The sequence below is a fragment of the Talpa occidentalis genome, unplaced genomic scaffold (assembly GCF_014898055.3).
Source record: "Talpa occidentalis isolate TD23 unplaced genomic scaffold, MPIMG_talOcc4v2.1 talOcc4.17, whole genome shotgun sequence".
Lineage (NCBI taxonomy): Eukaryota > Metazoa > Chordata > Mammalia > Eulipotyphla > Talpidae > Talpa > Talpa occidentalis.
Window position 1 is genome coordinate 57,758,369 of NW_023601754.1, and position 16,485 is coordinate 57,774,853.

Genomic DNA, 16,485 nt, shown 5'->3' on the forward strand with positions numbered 1-16,485 from the left:
CCACAGGCCTGCCCCATCACTTTTCCTGGGGATTGTCTACAAATCTCCGTGCCCTCCCTCCAGATGCAGTTGTTCTAGATGGAGCCCAGGCCCTGGTATATTTTCAAGTTCCCCAGGCGTGTCCAGTGTACAGTCTAGGGTTAAGAATCAATGCTGTGTATTTTCCTCTCTTGAGTTCCCTCTTCTCCACCAATACATAACACTCAAGAGAGCTTTCTGTTTAGCAGATGATTAATAAACATTTTAAAATTAAAATTTAAATATGGGGCCTCCCTGGTGGCACAGGGTTTAAAGTCTCAGAGCTGTGAAGCCATGGCCAGCCACTGCAGCACAGTTCGACCCCCGATCAGGGAGCTGACCCATGGCGCAGCAGACCTCTCCTGTCTCGCCCGCTGCTCCCCTCAGCAGTGTATTTCAGTAGATGCGCCTATTCTTCTCACGCTGTCTCTGGTGAATCCTCTCACCGCCCACCCCCACCCCCTCCCCTGCACCTCTGGCCTGCACCCCAGCTTTTGTATGCATAAATAAATAAAATACATCTTTAAAAAATTTTTAAATATGTGCCTGGCACCATGGCAGGGGGGCTGGGGGCAGGGGTGGTGGGAAGCTCACTCTTTTCCTTGAAAGAAAATAGGAGGGCCTCCCCTGGTGGCGCAGCGGTTGAGCGCTGCGCTGTGAAGCTGACCACAGCCTCTGCAGCGCAGGTTCAATTCTGGCCGGCTGGGGAGGGTCCCACATGGCGCACAGACCTCTCCTGCTGCCCGCTGCTCCCCTCAGCAGTGTGTTTCGTCGGTCTGCCTGTTCTGTTCCTCGTTCTATCTCTGGTGGATCCTCTCACCCTCCCGCACATCTGGCCTGTACATTGGTTCTTGTATAAATAAATAAGTAAATCTTTTTAAAAAAGAAACAAAGAAAGAAAATAGGAAACACCTGCCTTTGTGAGTCAGGTTACTACTTCCTGTGGTGGCCACTAGAGGGCGACCTTAACCAGCTGCCTCTGGCAGGGAGTGGGATTGGGGGAACTTGGTCTGTGCTAGTCAGAGGTGGGGGACTGTGGAGCTAACCCTGGAAGACACCTTCATCTCCTAGACCCTGACCAGCAGCTATAGAGGCAAGACAGGGAGCTGGCAGAAACTGGAGTCCTCCTTCCTTGGCCTGGCCCCCCCAGAACTATAGATTCCTTGGCAATATCCCAAAGTCCTATCAAGACCAGCTGTGGGTGATGCCCCACCCCTTCCTCCCATCCTAGATGCCCCAGGATGTCCCCTGAGACACCTGTGGTGAAGCCGCTGTGCTAAGACAGACACCCCAGGCACAGGCCCCAACGGTTATGACAATGTCCCCAGCCCCAGCCCCAGCCAGGCTTGGTTCCCGCAAATGGAAAGACCCCAACAAGCCCCACTGATCCAAGGGCCCCTGGACTGACCCCCCCCCACCAAAGATGGCACCAACCCAGTCAGAGTTGGCCTTTTCTGTTTTCCATTCCACCAGGCAGTCATTCAACAAACCATTTCTGATGCCAGATACAAGACTCTTCTGATTCCCGCCTCTAAGAATTCAGACTCAAATAAAAACCAGGAAACACTTAAACAACCAACATGAATGGCAAGGCCTAATATCCATGCCAAGTGCACAGAGGCTGGGGAAACTTTTACAGGGAAGGGAGCACTTGAGTTGGGTCCTGAAGCATTAGTAGGAGTTCGTCAGAGCCCACAGGCTAGAAGAGCATTCTGTATCAGGGCATCAGTACGTGAAAAGTCACAGAGACGTGGTTCAGTATGGCATTATTTCTGCATTTTACAGAGGATGGCAAAGCTCAAGGCCTGCCTTGCCCAAGGTCACAGTTATAAGAGGTCAGATCAAAAGCAGAACCTGGGTCTTCTGGCCTTAAATCCTTTGCCCTTTCTACTACCCACCATCACCTCTCCATGGAGGTCAGCTTCAGATGGGTAGAGGCTTACCAGTTAGGGTAGTGGTCTCTGTCGGGGTTGGAGGGAGGTCCAGGTATTGGGGGGCACATAGATAAGAATGTGACTGCAACAGAGCCTGTGCTCTCAAGCCCCCCAGCAGAAAGCCATCTCTGAGGGCGGACAGAGCAGAGCTGGGCAGACGGGTGAAGGTTCCAGAGGCAGAATTTTGTGGCCTCTTCATCTCGCATCGCCACAGCAACAGCAGCATCACAGAGGGCCTGTCTCAGCCGGGCAGGAGGGCTTGGCCAGCGACAGCGGGCAGGGGCCCTGGGGTGGGCCAGCCAGGCCTGGATGCTGCTTCCAGGCTCTACATAGGGCACCTGCCAGCCCATACCCCTCTCCTGGGCCAGTCACAGAAGAAACAGGGCAGCAGTCAATAAAGAAAAGGAGGGGACTTGGCCCAGCTGGACCAGGAAGGGAGGGGAACCTTGAGCCTGGAGCCTGAACACAAGACACACCCCAACACCCCCACCCTGGAGGGCAGTACAGACGCAACACGCAAAGAGATGAACACATACCTTCTGGCTCCTGCAGAAGGATAAGACTGGGAAGACCAGGAGAGGCAGAGGAGGCTGGGATGCCCAGGGCTCCAGCTTCACCCAGCCCAGTCCTGCCAGTGACAACAGAATAGCATGCACCGGGCCAGAACCAGCCCAGCTGGAGACAGAGGCAAGAGGATTCACGACCATCTGGGGTAGAGCACGGGGCTCCCCACGCTCCCTGTCCCCATGGACGCTGCCCATCTGAGGCCAGGCAGGTGAGGCACAAATGCCCCCCACCCCCGCCCCACCCCAGCAGCTCAGAACTGGGGCTGATGGGCAGGTGAGGGCAGGTGAGGAGGACGAGCACTGCGGCCAGACTCCTCCTTGGCACCAGGCGTGACGCTGCCTGGCGCTGACGCCTTCACCACACGTCAGAGCCTCGGTCCCTCATCTGTCAGGCGGGCGTGGTATCAGGCAGGCATCCCGGGTGTGCCCGCGTCAGCACACGGCATGCGCGAAACACAGGCGTGCTCAGTGCTGTGTTGGGCTCTGTAAGAGGGACAGAAAGGAGAAAGTGGTTTCCCCGGTGCCTTGAGCTCTCCCGGGGTACACTGCGGGCAGTGCTCCGAGCGCTTTTTTTTTTTTAAAAGATTTATTTATTTATGCATACAAGAGCCGGGGTACAGGCCTGACATACGGGGGTGGGGAGAGGATTCACCAGAGACAGAGTGGGAGCAGAACAGGTAGACTGACTGAAATACACTGCTGAGGGGAGCAGCGGGCAAGACAGGAGAGGTCTGCTGCGCCATGTGGGTTGCTCCCTGGCCGGCTGGGGATCGAACTCATGCTGCAGCGGCTGCGTGCGAATTGCTTCATAGTGCGGTGCTTAACCCCTTGCGCCACCAGGGAGGCCCTCTGAGCACTTTTTAGAAAGTCTCACCAGCAGAAGATCTGGGGAACAGGAAGTACCCCCTGTTACAGGTGGGGCCAAGGCCCAGCACGAAGGTAAGTAACTTGCTCAGGGCTTTGCTTGAACCCAAGGTGGGCTGCTCCGGGGCCCTGGCAGCAAGCACGTGCAGGTGGCCTCCTGGCGCCTACTTAATGAGCAAGGGGCTGCGGTAAGGATGCTGAGGAGCAAAGCGGGTGCTTTGGCGGGGATCCAGTAGCGGGTGGGCAGAGGACCAGGGAGGCTGCTCCGAGAGGCTGTGCATCAGTTTCCAGGGCAGCCTGCCTGCTGCAGGAAGTGGCGGGGGTGGAACACACCCAAGGGCCAGAGAGGACGGCTCAAGGCAGCCCAGGTGACCCGTAGCTCTCTTGGCTCTGTTACGTCATGTGGATCACCAAGCGAGGTGCCTTAGCTCCAGGTGCGTGGGCAGCCACAGCTCCAGCCCTGCTCCACCCTGGCCTGGCCGCCTGAGGCAGCAAATACAAACACGGGACAGTCAGTTCATTGTGAATCACAGATGGAGCGGGAGTGATCCCCTCTACCAGGTTCCTGGGGAAGGGCAGCCCGTGCTTCTGTATGAGCACCTGGGCTTCGGGAATGGCTCCGTTGGTCCGTCCTCCTGCTACCATCTGGGGGCAGTGTCATCGTCATCTGGAAGCTTCTCAGGCACAACCTAGACCCACTCGGTGACAATCCACTGTTTAACCAAGTCCCCGGAAGATCTGAGTGTACAGGAAATTTGGGAGGCTTGCTTCTGACGACCGTTGTGCTGTGTGTTATTGGCATTTTTTTTTTTAAGATTTATTTGTTTGTGCGTAGAAGAACTGAGGTGTAGGCCAGAGGTGGGGTGAAGGGTGAGAGGATTCACCAGAGACAAAGTGGGGAGCAGAGCAGGTGGATCTACTGAAATACACTGCTGAGGAGAGCAGCAGGGAGACAGGAGAGGTCTACTGCACCCTGTGGGTCAGCTCCCTGGTTGGGATCAAACCCAGGCCACCGTGGTGATAGCACTGAGACTTAACCCCTAGGCCAGCAGGGAAGCTTCTGGTCTTGACATTCTTACTGAAAACCAGTGGACAGTAGATGTACAGGGTTTATTTCTGGACCCTCATTTCCATCCCTCAGCTATACCTGTCTGTCCTAAGGCAGTACACATGCTTGTAGAAGTTTCAAATTCTGGAAGTATAATTCTCCAACATTATTCTTCCTTTTTAAGATTCTTTTGGTTTTACAGGGGTCCTGGCAAATCCATGTGAGTTCCAGGATCAACTTGCCTGTTTCTGCAAAAAAGGCGGTTGGTATTTTGATGGCGATTGCATTGACCCTGCAGGTCCTGTCACTATCTTATAAGAGCAGTATCCCATTGGCAACATCATAGCAAAATCACAATATTACAGTATCAGTGGACAAAGAAGGGGACCTCCAGAAGTAATGTAGGCTTCCCACATCTTGATATGACCCAGTGATACTAAATTTGGATTTTTGGCTTCCAGGACAGTGAGAAATTTCTATTGCTAGAAGTCACCTAGTTTGTGATTTTTTTTTTTTACAGTTGCCATATAAAAACAGTACAGAGTTTGGAACTTAGAGTGAGGTGCTGTAACAGATACCTAAAAATGTGGGTATGGCTTTGAAATTGGGTAGTAGGTAGAGACTGTAAAATTTTTAAGACGCATGGATGAAAAAGTCTTGAATAGGCTTTTGATAAAAGAATGACTGTTCAAGGCCCTCAGTGAGGCCTCAGAGCAAAATGAGGAAAATGTTACTGGAAACTGAGGAAGAAGAGATCTCTTTTATATAGCAGGCAGAAAATCTAGCTGAATTGTATCCTACAGTGTGTAGAAAGCAGAAGTTGTAAGTGTAAGCAGAAGTGTAAATGGCAGATTTTTAGCTGTGGCAATTTCCAAGCAAAATGTTAGAGATGTGTCCCTGTTTCTTCTTGCTGATTATAATAAAATAGGAGAGGAAAAAAAGATATATTGAGAACTGTTACACAAACAGGAACCAGCCCTTGATGGTCTGAGAAATTTGCAGCCTACCCAGATAGCAAATAATGCTAATATTAGGTGATTTACTGTCAAAAAGCATACTCTAGAAAGAAGTCCATGACTGTGACTGGACAGCCCTTTGCTAGCATTGAGGACAGTGGGTGGGTGAGTCCTGGAACCATCTCAGCAGAAGCCAGGAGTAGAGATGGAATTATCCAGGAACTATCTGTGGAGGACTCTCTTATTTAGTGACGTGAATCTCTGTAACATACACAGGAAACACAAAGGCTTTCTAGAATGTTATACCAGCCAAACACTGCCAGCTTGAACTGACCGGGAGAGAGACAATTTGAAAGGAAGGAAAACAACAATGAACAGAGCTGAATGAATGTTGGAGGCTATTGAACTTCCAATATTCTGCAGGCAGGAAATTGGCTTATAAAACTACTCGGCTTGAAACACCTACTTACCTTTAAGAAGAATGACTCAAAGGGAAGAGCTTTGGGCCCAGAGGTCAAGTCTCCAACCTAGAAACCAGAGTCACAGTGTCAAAGACTGAAACAGTAAATGGGGTGAGGGTGGGGGTGTTATTCCCAGACCTTGAAAACTAATGGAATGTTCCCTGCTGGATTTTGAGTTGCTAGTGTTTAAATTGTAGTGATCCCTCTCTTTGCCATTTATAACTGTCTCACTATTGTATTTTGGGAGCAGATAGCTTGCTTCTAATTTAAAAGTTCTAGATATGGAGAGAAATTTCCCTCTCAGAATGGATCATATATCAAATTTGTCTTCCAACCTTCCTTCAGTTTTTCAATTCTGCTCTTTTTTTTTAAAGATTTATTTATTTATGCATACAAGAGCTGGGGTACAGGCCAGAGATGCAGGGGGTGAGAGGATCCACCAGAGACAGATGGGGAACAGAACAGGTAGACTGACTGAAATATACTGCTGAAGGGAGCAGCAGGCGAGACAGGAGAGTTCTGCTGCACTACGTGGGTAGCTCCCTGGCTGGCTGGGAATTGATCTCATGCTGCAGAGGCTGCAGATTGCTTCATAGTGCAGTGTTTAACCCCTTGTATCACCAAGGAGTCCCTGCTCATGTTTTCTTAAAAAAAAAAAAAGTATAGACAAATATATATCTGACCCTAAAAGACCAATAAATATGTATTATTTCCCAAGAGTCCTCTTTTGTTCTTTGAATATTTGCTTCTATAAAATCATGTTTATTTTATTAATGCAATGCCTTCTTTTCTCTCTCTCTGGGGATATTAATGACAGTTTTTTCCCCTTACTTCAAGTTGTTCTTCCCTCTGCTTGCTAAGTTTGATTGCCTTCTTATTAGGGGCTCTCCTTTGCTGTCTAATAGTGCTTGGTTTTCTGGTCATTACTAAGAATGGGAGCTTAAAAATTGATGAGACTTATGTGATCAAATTGTGTTATCAAAGCATATTGCCTTTGATTTCACAAAATGATGTCTCAATTCGGCATTTTTGGAGTAATGCTAGAACGGGAGTCTCTCTTTTGGGGCTGACCAGATGAAGTCTTATAACCTGCTGCCTGGAGCCTCACTAGCTATCTGGCAACCAAGTGAGAGGAGAGGGTTAGTCTTGTATGCAAGCACTTAAATCTCTTAGTCATCTACTCTCCCATTGATCCTCTTTCACTGTCCCCATGGAATACATTTCCAGTTTTATGCTAGACTGGGAAAGGGGCAGTTGCTTAGTGGTGTGAAGTAGGGGATGGGATATAAGGATCTAATCAATTCTTTGCTAGCTTTGATCTAGAACTCCTGTTTTCATCTTTACACTACCAAAGCTAGAGGTCGCTGTTGCTGCTGGCTCCTGATATTTTCCTTTTGTGATCTACTCTTTATAATTGAGAGAGATTTGCTGATAATTCATACCATGCTGACAGATTTGTCTAATTTCCCCCTGTAGCTCTACTGAATTTTTGCTTTAATTAGGTTCTCATATTAAGTATATATAAATTTTACATTGTTATAGCTTTCTAGTGAAGTTAACTTTTATTTTGCCATTTTATTGTTATAGCACAGTGACCCTAATAATACTTTTCTTAAGGTTTTTTTTTATTTTTTATTTTTCTAAAGATCTATCTATTTATACAAGCACTGGGGTATAGGCCAGAGGTGCGGGAGGGTGAGGGAATCCACCAGAGACAGAGCAGGGAGCAGAACAGGCAGAATGACCAAAATACACTGCTGAGGGGAGCAGTGGGCGAGACAGGAGAGGTCTGTCAAGCCATGTGGGAATCTCCCCGGCCGGTGGGAATCGAACCAGCACCACAGAGGCTGTGGATGGCCTCACAGCGTTGCACTCAACCAACTGTGCCACCGGGGAGGCCCCAAGTTTTTAAAGTTCAGTTATTAATATAGGTATGCCACCTTTCTTTTGTTCTGTGTATTCTTGGTTTAAAATTTCCAGTCTTGGGCCTCCCCGGTGGTGCAGTGGTTGAGCGCTGGTTTGCGAAGCTGCCCGCAGCTTCTGCAGTGCTGGTTCGATCCCAGTTAAATCCCCGGCTGCTCCCCGGCCACCAGAGGAGGGTCCCACATGGCGCGCAGACCTCTCCTGCCTCCCACTGCTCCCCTTAGCAGTGTACTTCGGTCCCTCTGCCTGCTCTGCTCCCCGCTCTGGCTCTGGTGAATTCTCTCACCCTCCTGCGCTTCTGACTGTACCCAGTGCTTGTATAAATAAAAATAAATAAATAAATAAATAAATCTTTAAAAAATAAATAAAAATAAAAAATAAAATTTCCAGTCTTAATTTTTCCATATCCTTAGGATTGGTTTGTCAGGTGTATACAGTTCAGTGGCGGTAAATACATTCACATTATTATGTGACCATCCTCATCATCCGTCTCATCATCCTTCTCTCCAGAACTCTTTTGATCTTCCCAAACTGAAACTCTGTACTATGCAAGTTTTGCCTCCCATCTATTCTTTGTTTTATAGTTTTTGAATTGTTCCCTTTTTATTAATTTTTCTTTTTTGCTCTTTTTCTTTTTACTTGTCATTTATTTTTCTTTCTCATCTTCTTTGCTCTTTTGCCTTCTTTTTCATGTTGTCCTTTTCTATTTGTGCCTCTGTGCTTCTTTCTGATGGATTCCTTAGATGTGTTTTCCAAGATGCTAATTCTCTCTTTAGCTGTGTCAAATCTATTTAACCCATTGTTAGGTTTCACTGGTCATTTAAAAACCTGCTTGGTTTTCCTTAATCTCTTATTGCGTATTTATTATAAGTTCATGCATAATCTTTCTATATTGTATACAGGAACTGAATACCTAGAGAACTAGCACATCAAATCTGTTGTGTATCATTCCTGCTGGTGCTCTCTCACAGGCACAAGCCTCCTCTGTGCTAGTGATCTTAAACTGTGAGCTCATTATTTGGTGTCAAGGGGAATCCTTCATACCTAAATTTCTCCCAAAGGGGATTTGCAGCTGCTTCTTCCTGAAACTGGAATGGGCGGAGGAAGGGCATCCACATGGAACTCTTCAGCCTCCTTGGGGATCTTGGCTCAATGTAGTTACCCAACATTCAGCTCTTCCATCTCTTCCTGGCCAAGCTCCAAGCTTCATTCTTACATTCTTTTGTGGGTCAGGAAACAGTTTTTATAGATCTTAGTAGACAACAGAGCCTCCAAGAATCATGAGATTCTGAGCTACGCTTTTTCTGTAGCAAGAAAGTGCTTCATTGCTCAAGTCTACCACATGCACAGGAAAAGAAATTCTCCAGTCCATTTCACACAAATCCATAGGTGCCATCCTTTTGGCATTTAAGTATGATCACATCACACCCCTTTCTTTGTCCCTAACTATAAAGTTTGCATTCCTGACCTGTCATTCCAGGCCCCATGTGATCTGGTCCCTGACTCTCTTGCCAGATTCATCTCTTCTGATAGTCACCCCCTACTCCCAAACCCCTCCCTCAGTACATTTTCCGGACCCCAAGTCTAGGTTAGCTATATACTTTCCCCTCCACAGTGTTGTAATTCAATGTCTGAATGCCCCTCCAACCCCCTCCGCTGAAGGGTGTACTTCATGAGTGCAGAAATGTTCTCTTATCCACCAATATCTCATTAGCATCTGCACTAGGCACAAGTGCTTATGAAATGTTTGTTGAACGAATGAATGAACACACTTCCTGGGCTTCCAGTGCTTTTCTTATTGATTTTTGTGAATTCTTTATCTATTAAACGGTTTGGACAATTCACCATTTCCTAGGACTATTTCCTCTAGGTTACTTGCCTTTTAATTTTGGTTATTTTTTGCTGCAGGGAGGAACATAGAGAAGTTTTAAATTTTAATGTAAACAGATCTATTGATTTCTTCTTTTGAGGTCTCTTCAGACACTTCTAAGTTTAGAAAGTCTTTCCCTTTCCGGATATTTGATAAGTGTTCACTTCTATTTTCTATGCATATGGCTGTCAATTTAATCTTCCCAAAGCAGGGCTTTGGCTACGTCACTCTCCTCAAAAATGTTTAACAGTCTCCTTGGAGCCTTTAGAATAAAGTCCAAACTCTCTAACTTGGCTTCCAAGGCCTTACATGATTCAGCCCAAGTCAGCCCAGCCTGCACTTCCTTTGCTGTCCCCCGAATTTAGCCTGAGCCCCAGCTCTGGTGAAAGATTTGCCTCTCTCTGCATATGCCTGCCTGGCTCCACCTCCAAGCCTTTGCTCCTGGGGTCCCTGAGGTCTGCATGAAATGCCCATCCTCCTTTTCTATTTAAGTCCTGCTTATTCTTCAAGTTCCACTTTCTCTAACAGACCTCACCTTACCCTTACCCCTGAGCATGGGGGAGGGTAAGAACCCGAGCTTGTGCAATCAGACCTGGATTTCAATCTCAATCCCTTCACTTGTTCTCTGTTGCCAAATCTTTAAGCTTTTCAAGTCTCAGTTCCCTTGTCTTTAAGGTGGGAACAGAATGCAGTGAAGGAGGGCATCTGGCGACTGCAAGGGCGAGATAAGTTTGATGGCAAATGTAGGGATTCTAACACGGTCCCATCCCACTTCTGCCATTTTGCAAGGGAATCACCAGTTGTCACACCCTCCCCCCACTGTCACTTTGGCCTCTGAAGGTTTGGCCGCTCTGGAATTCCCTTAGGTCTCTGACTTGCCCTGCTGGAGGAGGTGGGAGCAGGTAAACAGGTTTCACTTCAGGGAACCCAGCCCCAGCCCTCAGGCACCTTGCTAGGACTTCCAGAGCCACCTGGGCCCCAAGGAATCCCTGCTTTTTCTTCAATTGAGCTGCAATGGTTTCACTGCTAGGACACATTTTTCTCCAAAGGGGGGTACTAGCAACCCCTGCCCCTCGCTATCAGCAGCCTCCAAATGATGAAAAGTCAAGTAGAGCAAGGAGAACCCTCTCCATTTTAAGGTGGGTAACTGAGCTCAAACCGTCTTTCATCTACTTGGGTCTGGAACTTGTGCCTTCCCAGTCTTACTTACTGGGGGCTCTGGGAAGCCTGGGTAACTGTGGTGGGGGATCTGGGGGAGCTCGGGCACAGGGATCCTGGTGAGGGGCTCGGTGTCTGTATTCTTTTTGCAAACCTAGAGTTGAGTAGGTTATCTTGCCTGTGTTGTTTTGGGGTAAAGCTAGAGTGCTGACGACTCACTGGCTGGGGTGTATGGTCCCTGGGGCTGGGGTGAGGGTGGGGACAGCCTGGACAGTGACAAGAGCCAGCTTAAGATCAGGGCCTCACAGCCAATGCTGCGTCACCTGGGGGGAGCGCCTGGCCCTGGGGACCCCAGCGCCATATCTGTAAACTGGGCGTGGTGCTAGATGGGGACGTCTCTGTGGGGAGCTTCGTGTTCTCCAAGTGCTGTCCTGCCCCCTGCTCTCCCCAGCCCAGACCATCCCAGAGTCCTGACCTCAGGTTGCCCCACCAATTCCAACTCCATTCTGCGGCCTCTGTCGTGGTTCCTGCAGTCCAGGCCTGACTCAGGCGTCCCAACACACGGGCCTGGTCAGGCCTGGGCTGGGGCCTCCAGGCCCCGGTCTGACCTCGGACGCCTCTTCCCTGCTCCCTGGAGTCAGCATCCTCCCTTCCCGCCCTCGAAATCTGAGCTGGGGACCCGGGGAGGACTCTCGCTGTAAAACATTCCATCTAGTTGTCCAAACACTGCACAGCTGGGGGAGGGAGGGGCAACCAGTGGCTGACTTTCAGGGGGCCCTTGGGCTGTTGTTTTCCTGGAAATGGCTGAGTCCTCACTCACAGGCCAGCCCCAGCTGCCCTCGAGGGCTGCTCAGGGCAGAGGATAAAGGAAAAACCCCAAAACGCAAACTTCTGCTCTTCCTCGGAAGCCTCCTCCAGCCCAGAAGCCTTCAGATCTCTCTGGCCAGGTGTGAGCCGTGCTCTCGGCCTGCCAGCCAGGCTGGGCGGTGGGAGGGCAGCGGCCTGGTGAGCCACCTCTCCTCGTGACTGGGCTTGGCAGCAGGGAAGGGCGGGCGGGAATGATACAGATAGCAAGGAGCAAACGGGGGTTACTGGAAAGCCACCCCAGACCTGGCTGCCTCTTGGCCCCAACTCACAAAGACGTGGGGACATCTCCAAGCCTGTTTCCTCATCCACCACAGGAGGACGTTGGGCGTCTTCTGGCTCTGATTTCTCTAAGAAGGCCCAGCTTTGCTCCCCATGCAGTCCCCACGCAGTCTCAGCTGTGAGAAAATGGCCAGCAAGTCGCCATTTTTTCTTTACAGTCCCCAGACTCTGACTCAGCTTTCCTCCTGAGGGGCTGGCGGGGCCTGGTGGGAAGAGACCATCTCCCGCACGCTTCACCACCAGGCAGCTGAGCCCCTTTTCCTCTCGCCATGTTGGGGTGATGTGGAGAACCCCCCCTTTTCACACATCCTGTTTTTCATTAATTGTTTCCAGGTGGGCCCAGAGGTTGCCCTACAGAGGAAGGTTGGGGCACGGGAGAATTTAGCAGGGGGATCAGTCAGCAGCAAAACAGGAAGGGGGGTGGGAGCAGGCCAGGGAACTCCACTGCCAGGAAAGGAAGGCCAGCATCTGGTTTGCATCAGGCTGAGTGAGCCGGAGCCCCAAGTCTGAGTGGGAGTTATTGTTATCCGCAGGGCGGGTGGGGTGTGACTCCCTGAACTGGCAGCAGCTCCCCAGCGGGAACGCAGAGGCTGACAGGAAAGAGGAGGGAAGGCAAGGGAGAGAGGACCAGGAAACTCATTCCAGTCTCCACTGTGGCAGCGGCGTCATGATTCTTACCTTCCTTGGTGTTCTCGGAATGGCTCCTCCCATTTTACAGACCAGAGCAGTTAAACGGCTTGCGCAGGGGCACATAGCCAGGACATGACAGAAGCAGCGTACAATTCAGGCCTCATGAGACAGGGCAGAACATTCAAACTGTCCCGGTGGACTGAGGCTGACCAGGTGCCTGGCAGGCAGCACTGAGGATTGGTAATGAGGGTAGCCAGCCTCTGCCCCCGGGGCCGACAGTTCTGGCTGGGGCATTGACAGTTCCGTGGGACACTTGATATGACACAGGAGAACCACATGTCTGTGGGCTCCAGCCTGATCTCCGCAGAGGAAGAAAGCCTTCCACAGGGGAAGACTTCCTGGAGGAGGGGGTATGAGCAAAGAGAAATTCACCAGTGGGGGGTAAGATAGGGTAGAGACTGCAAAGAGGGGTCAGTGTGAAGAAAGGGGCGTGTCTGCCCTTGGGCATCTCGCCTGGTGCGCCTTAAAGGGTGAGATTCCATTTTATAGTTAGGGAAACTGAGGCACAGGCAGCCTAACATGCCCAAAGGTTCACAGTCTAGAAGTGGGGCTGAATCCAGCCTGAGTCCAGGTCTGTGTTCCTAACTGCTATGCTGAGTTGTTCTTTCTGCTGATGGCTGAACATTTGCAGTTAAATACTCTACCACTGAGCTCTACCCCTGACAGCTGAACATTCGAAGGATGGGGCCAGCCAGGCCCCTGACCCGAGGCCACATGGCCAGTTAATGATGGGGCCAGGGCTCCACCGGCTCTTTCCAACTTGGCAGCTGGGTGGGGAGAAGCCAGGCAGCCCCACTGTGGGCTTAGTTGAAGACTGTGGGCCTTGTGCATATAGAGGAAAGCTCCCAACAGCCTCGAGGTATCTCACCTTCCCTGGCCCAGAGCCCGGGAGGGAGGGCCCAAGTGTCTTCTGCTGCCTGCCAGGCCACAGGAGTTAATAATTATGGGGTTTGAGAAGATAGAGGACTGACTGGGAGGTTCCTCCCTCACAGGCCAGGCCGCTGCTCCTCAGAGATAGCAAAGGTTAGTGTGAGGCTCGCCTGGGGTGGAGAGAAGTCTCCTGTCACCTGCCTTCTGGCAGTCTCCAGAGGGACCCTCGTCTGACTCATCGGGCATGGACAGCCCTGAAGAGCGCACCGGGTGTCCTGCCCGAGGCACATGCCCAGTGTTCCTGGCCATGAGCTCAGGGACTGTCCGCTACACCCCTTCGTGTCTTGCTCCTGCCCTTGAGGGGAACTTGAGAGAGGAGCCCTGGGCCACAGACAGGTGAGCTAGTGACCAGGGACGTGGAGGGGAGTGGTGGGGGGGGCCCTACTGCTCTGCCTGCACCTTGGGGGAGGGGAAGAGAAGGCTGAGTCCAGACAGGGCACTGCCATGGAGCTCTGAGGAATTCCATAAGCCTCCCACAAGGTCAGCGCCAGGGGATGACTGCAACTGTCTTGTCCAGCTCGGTGCTTACACGGAGTCTGAGGCTCAGAGAGGGCAAGACACTCGTTGTTGGGTCACAGGTGAGCTGAGGACAGAGCGAAGTGCAAAATCAGAGCCTGGTTCAACTAGGCTGGCAGTCTCTGGAGCCTCATCTGCTTCTCCCTATGGGTCTGTGGCCCAGGCTGCTAGGCTGAGGTGGTGGTGGGGGGTGGGGAGGTTTGGGGAGAGCAGTGGCTGGAGGGGAGGGGCAGAGGACACACCTTTATTTCTTCCTTCCCACCTGTCAGTCAGGCATCTAGTACAAGCCCCTTGTTATCTGACTTTAGCTTCCAGCAAGTCCTCTGGTTTCTGAGCTGTCTTTTTGGAAAATTGGCATAAACCCACTACTCTTGGCTGTGTGACATCAGGCAGGTTCCTTAACTTCTCTGAGCCATCCGTTTGGCTAAGGAGCAGAGCTCACTGGTCTGCGGGAGAAGCCAGTGAGGGCTGGGAGTCCCAGGTAAAAGGACCTAGATGGTGGGATACTTGGGGTAAGTGAGGTGATGATGTGCCCAGGTAGCACCCCACTCATTCTTCTAGGCCTCATTCATCAACTTCCCCAGCCCACCAGCACTCCCCCCACCTCCAGCTGAGGACGCGTCCTCCCTTCCTCTGGGGCTGTAGCCCTGGGTTGACAGCCCTTATCTCCCACCAGTCTGGGTTACCAGGCTTGGTCCGTGTCTTATCTCCTGCACAGGCTTGTCAAGACTTGGAAGGCAAGGGCCCCGTCCTAGGCACTTTCTTGGTTCTTCTCTATTTTCCCCTAAATAGTGACGAAAACAAGGGCTAGGAAGACAGCAAACAGTTGCTCAAGACTTATTTGGTGAAGGTTTCAAGTCGACAAACATATAATGACATTTTACTTTGGGCCAGACCCTGGGTTAGGCCGGGCTGGGCTGGGCTGGGCTGGGCTGGGTGGAGAACAGACCGGGAGGAGGGCCTCCCCGGTGGCGCAGCAGGTTGAGCCACAGCACTGTGAAGCTGTCCACAGCCTCCGCAGCATGGGTTCGATTCCCAGCAGCCAGGGAGATTCCCACATGCCGCGGCAGACCTCTTCTGTTGCGCCTGCTGCTCCCCTCAGCAGTGCCTTCGGTCCGTCTGCCTCTTGTTCCCCACTTTGTCTCTGGTGAATCCTCTCACTCTCCCGCACCTCTGGCCTATACCCTAGCTATTGTATAAATAAAAAATAAATCTTAAAAAAAAAAAAAAAAAGACCAGGAGGAGCTGGTCACCTGGGAAGCCACAGTGGTGGAAGCAATCCCCTGGCAGAGGGAAGGGCCTGGGAGGCCTGGACCGAAACAATTCCAGAAAGTTGGAGGGATGTTGTAGAGGGTTGCCCAGGTTGTTCACTGCACAGGGAAGGGGCCGGTGAAGGGAGTGTTAAGGTATGAAATCTAGCCCGCCCTTCACCCACCAGCCGTGTCTGTACTTGGTGTGGACTGCGCCCGCCTAGAAGGAGCACTGTATCTCAAAGAGGACATTCGTGGAGCAAGGTGTGTCCTGGGGAATCCGCGGCCCTGGAAGTGGAGATCCTTGAAAGTACGTCCCCCACTTCCCTCTGTACTGGAGCAGGACAGAGGCTGTGTCTGTGCAGTTTCCCATTGGGTTACCCAGTCCTGATATGGCCCACAGTTTGTGTTCTGAAGGGGTGTTTGAACGAAAGAATGAATGAATGAATGTGTCTCCAAATGAAGATCTGACAAACTCAAACCCGGGATCCAGTCCCGGCTCTGTGGCCTGCAGAGCAGTGCCTGGGGTTCTGGTGGCATGTGGATGTGCTTCTCCCAGCACCCCAGTCCTCTAGATATGGAACGTGGGTGTCCTGGCAGAGAAGAGGGGCTCTGTCCTCGCTGGGCCAAGGCTGAACTTGAGACAATGGTCCGGGCTGAGAATAGGTGACAGAAGCACTAGCGGTCTATGGTTCCCTGTGGGGTGGGTAGTGGGGGTGCATTCCCGGGGGAGTAGATGGCGGGCAGAGGCAGGGCTGAGTAGGGTGTGTTCAGAGGCAGGGGGCTGCGCCTGTGGGGAGGAGGCTGCAGAGGACACTTGGGTCACAAGTAGACAGGTCTTCCTGGGCATAAGGGACCACCCGTTTGGGGGTGTACCCCTGCTCCCAGCAGGATGTTGTGCATGGCAGCCAGGGAAGGCGTAACGGCGAGGGTCAGGTGGGGTGAGGGTGCCTGCCGGCCTTGCCTGACCACCCGCGAAAGCATCAGGGTGCAGAAAGCCGGGGAGCCGTGGCAGTTCTTGAGCAGGGGTGGCCCGGCTTGGGGAGGCCGGGCGGGTGCGGGCTGCGTGGGGGAAGGGGGACCAGAGGAAGGCCGCGCCCGAGCGGCTCTGGCCACCGGATGGTGGGGACCCGGCTCCGCCCCCGACTCCGGCCG

The 16,485-nt window shown here is 51.5% G+C and overlaps 1 protein-coding gene and 1 long non-coding RNA gene across 10 annotated transcripts in view; one reads left to right on the forward strand and one right to left on the reverse strand.

Annotated features, from left to right (window-relative positions):
• The first annotated feature begins 2,191 nt into the window (after window positions 1-2,191).
• RAB3IL1 (RAB3A interacting protein like 1) overlaps window positions 2,192-16,485 on the forward strand; it is a 31,537-nt gene continuing 17,243 nt past the window's right edge. For 3 of the 9 annotated variants that reach the window (XR_008552610.1, XR_008552609.1, XM_037517752.2), the window contains exon 1: window positions 13,654-13,900. Coding sequence is in view for 2 of the 9 variants with exons in the window: in XM_037517752.2 (XP_037373649.1) it covers window positions 13,749-13,900 (152 nt within the window). In the remaining 7 variants the exon portion in view is untranslated. The other 6 variants (XM_037517753.2, XM_054697571.1, XM_054697575.1 and 3 more) reach the window with 6 other exon arrangements.
• LOC129146125 (uncharacterized) lies at window positions 2,978-12,287 on the reverse strand. Its single transcript, XR_008552631.1, has 3 exons — window positions 11,935-12,287; window positions 5,857-5,913; window positions 2,978-3,001 (listed from the first exon to the last, which is right to left on the reverse strand). It is a non-coding gene; the product is annotated as an uncharacterized LOC129146125 (long non-coding RNA).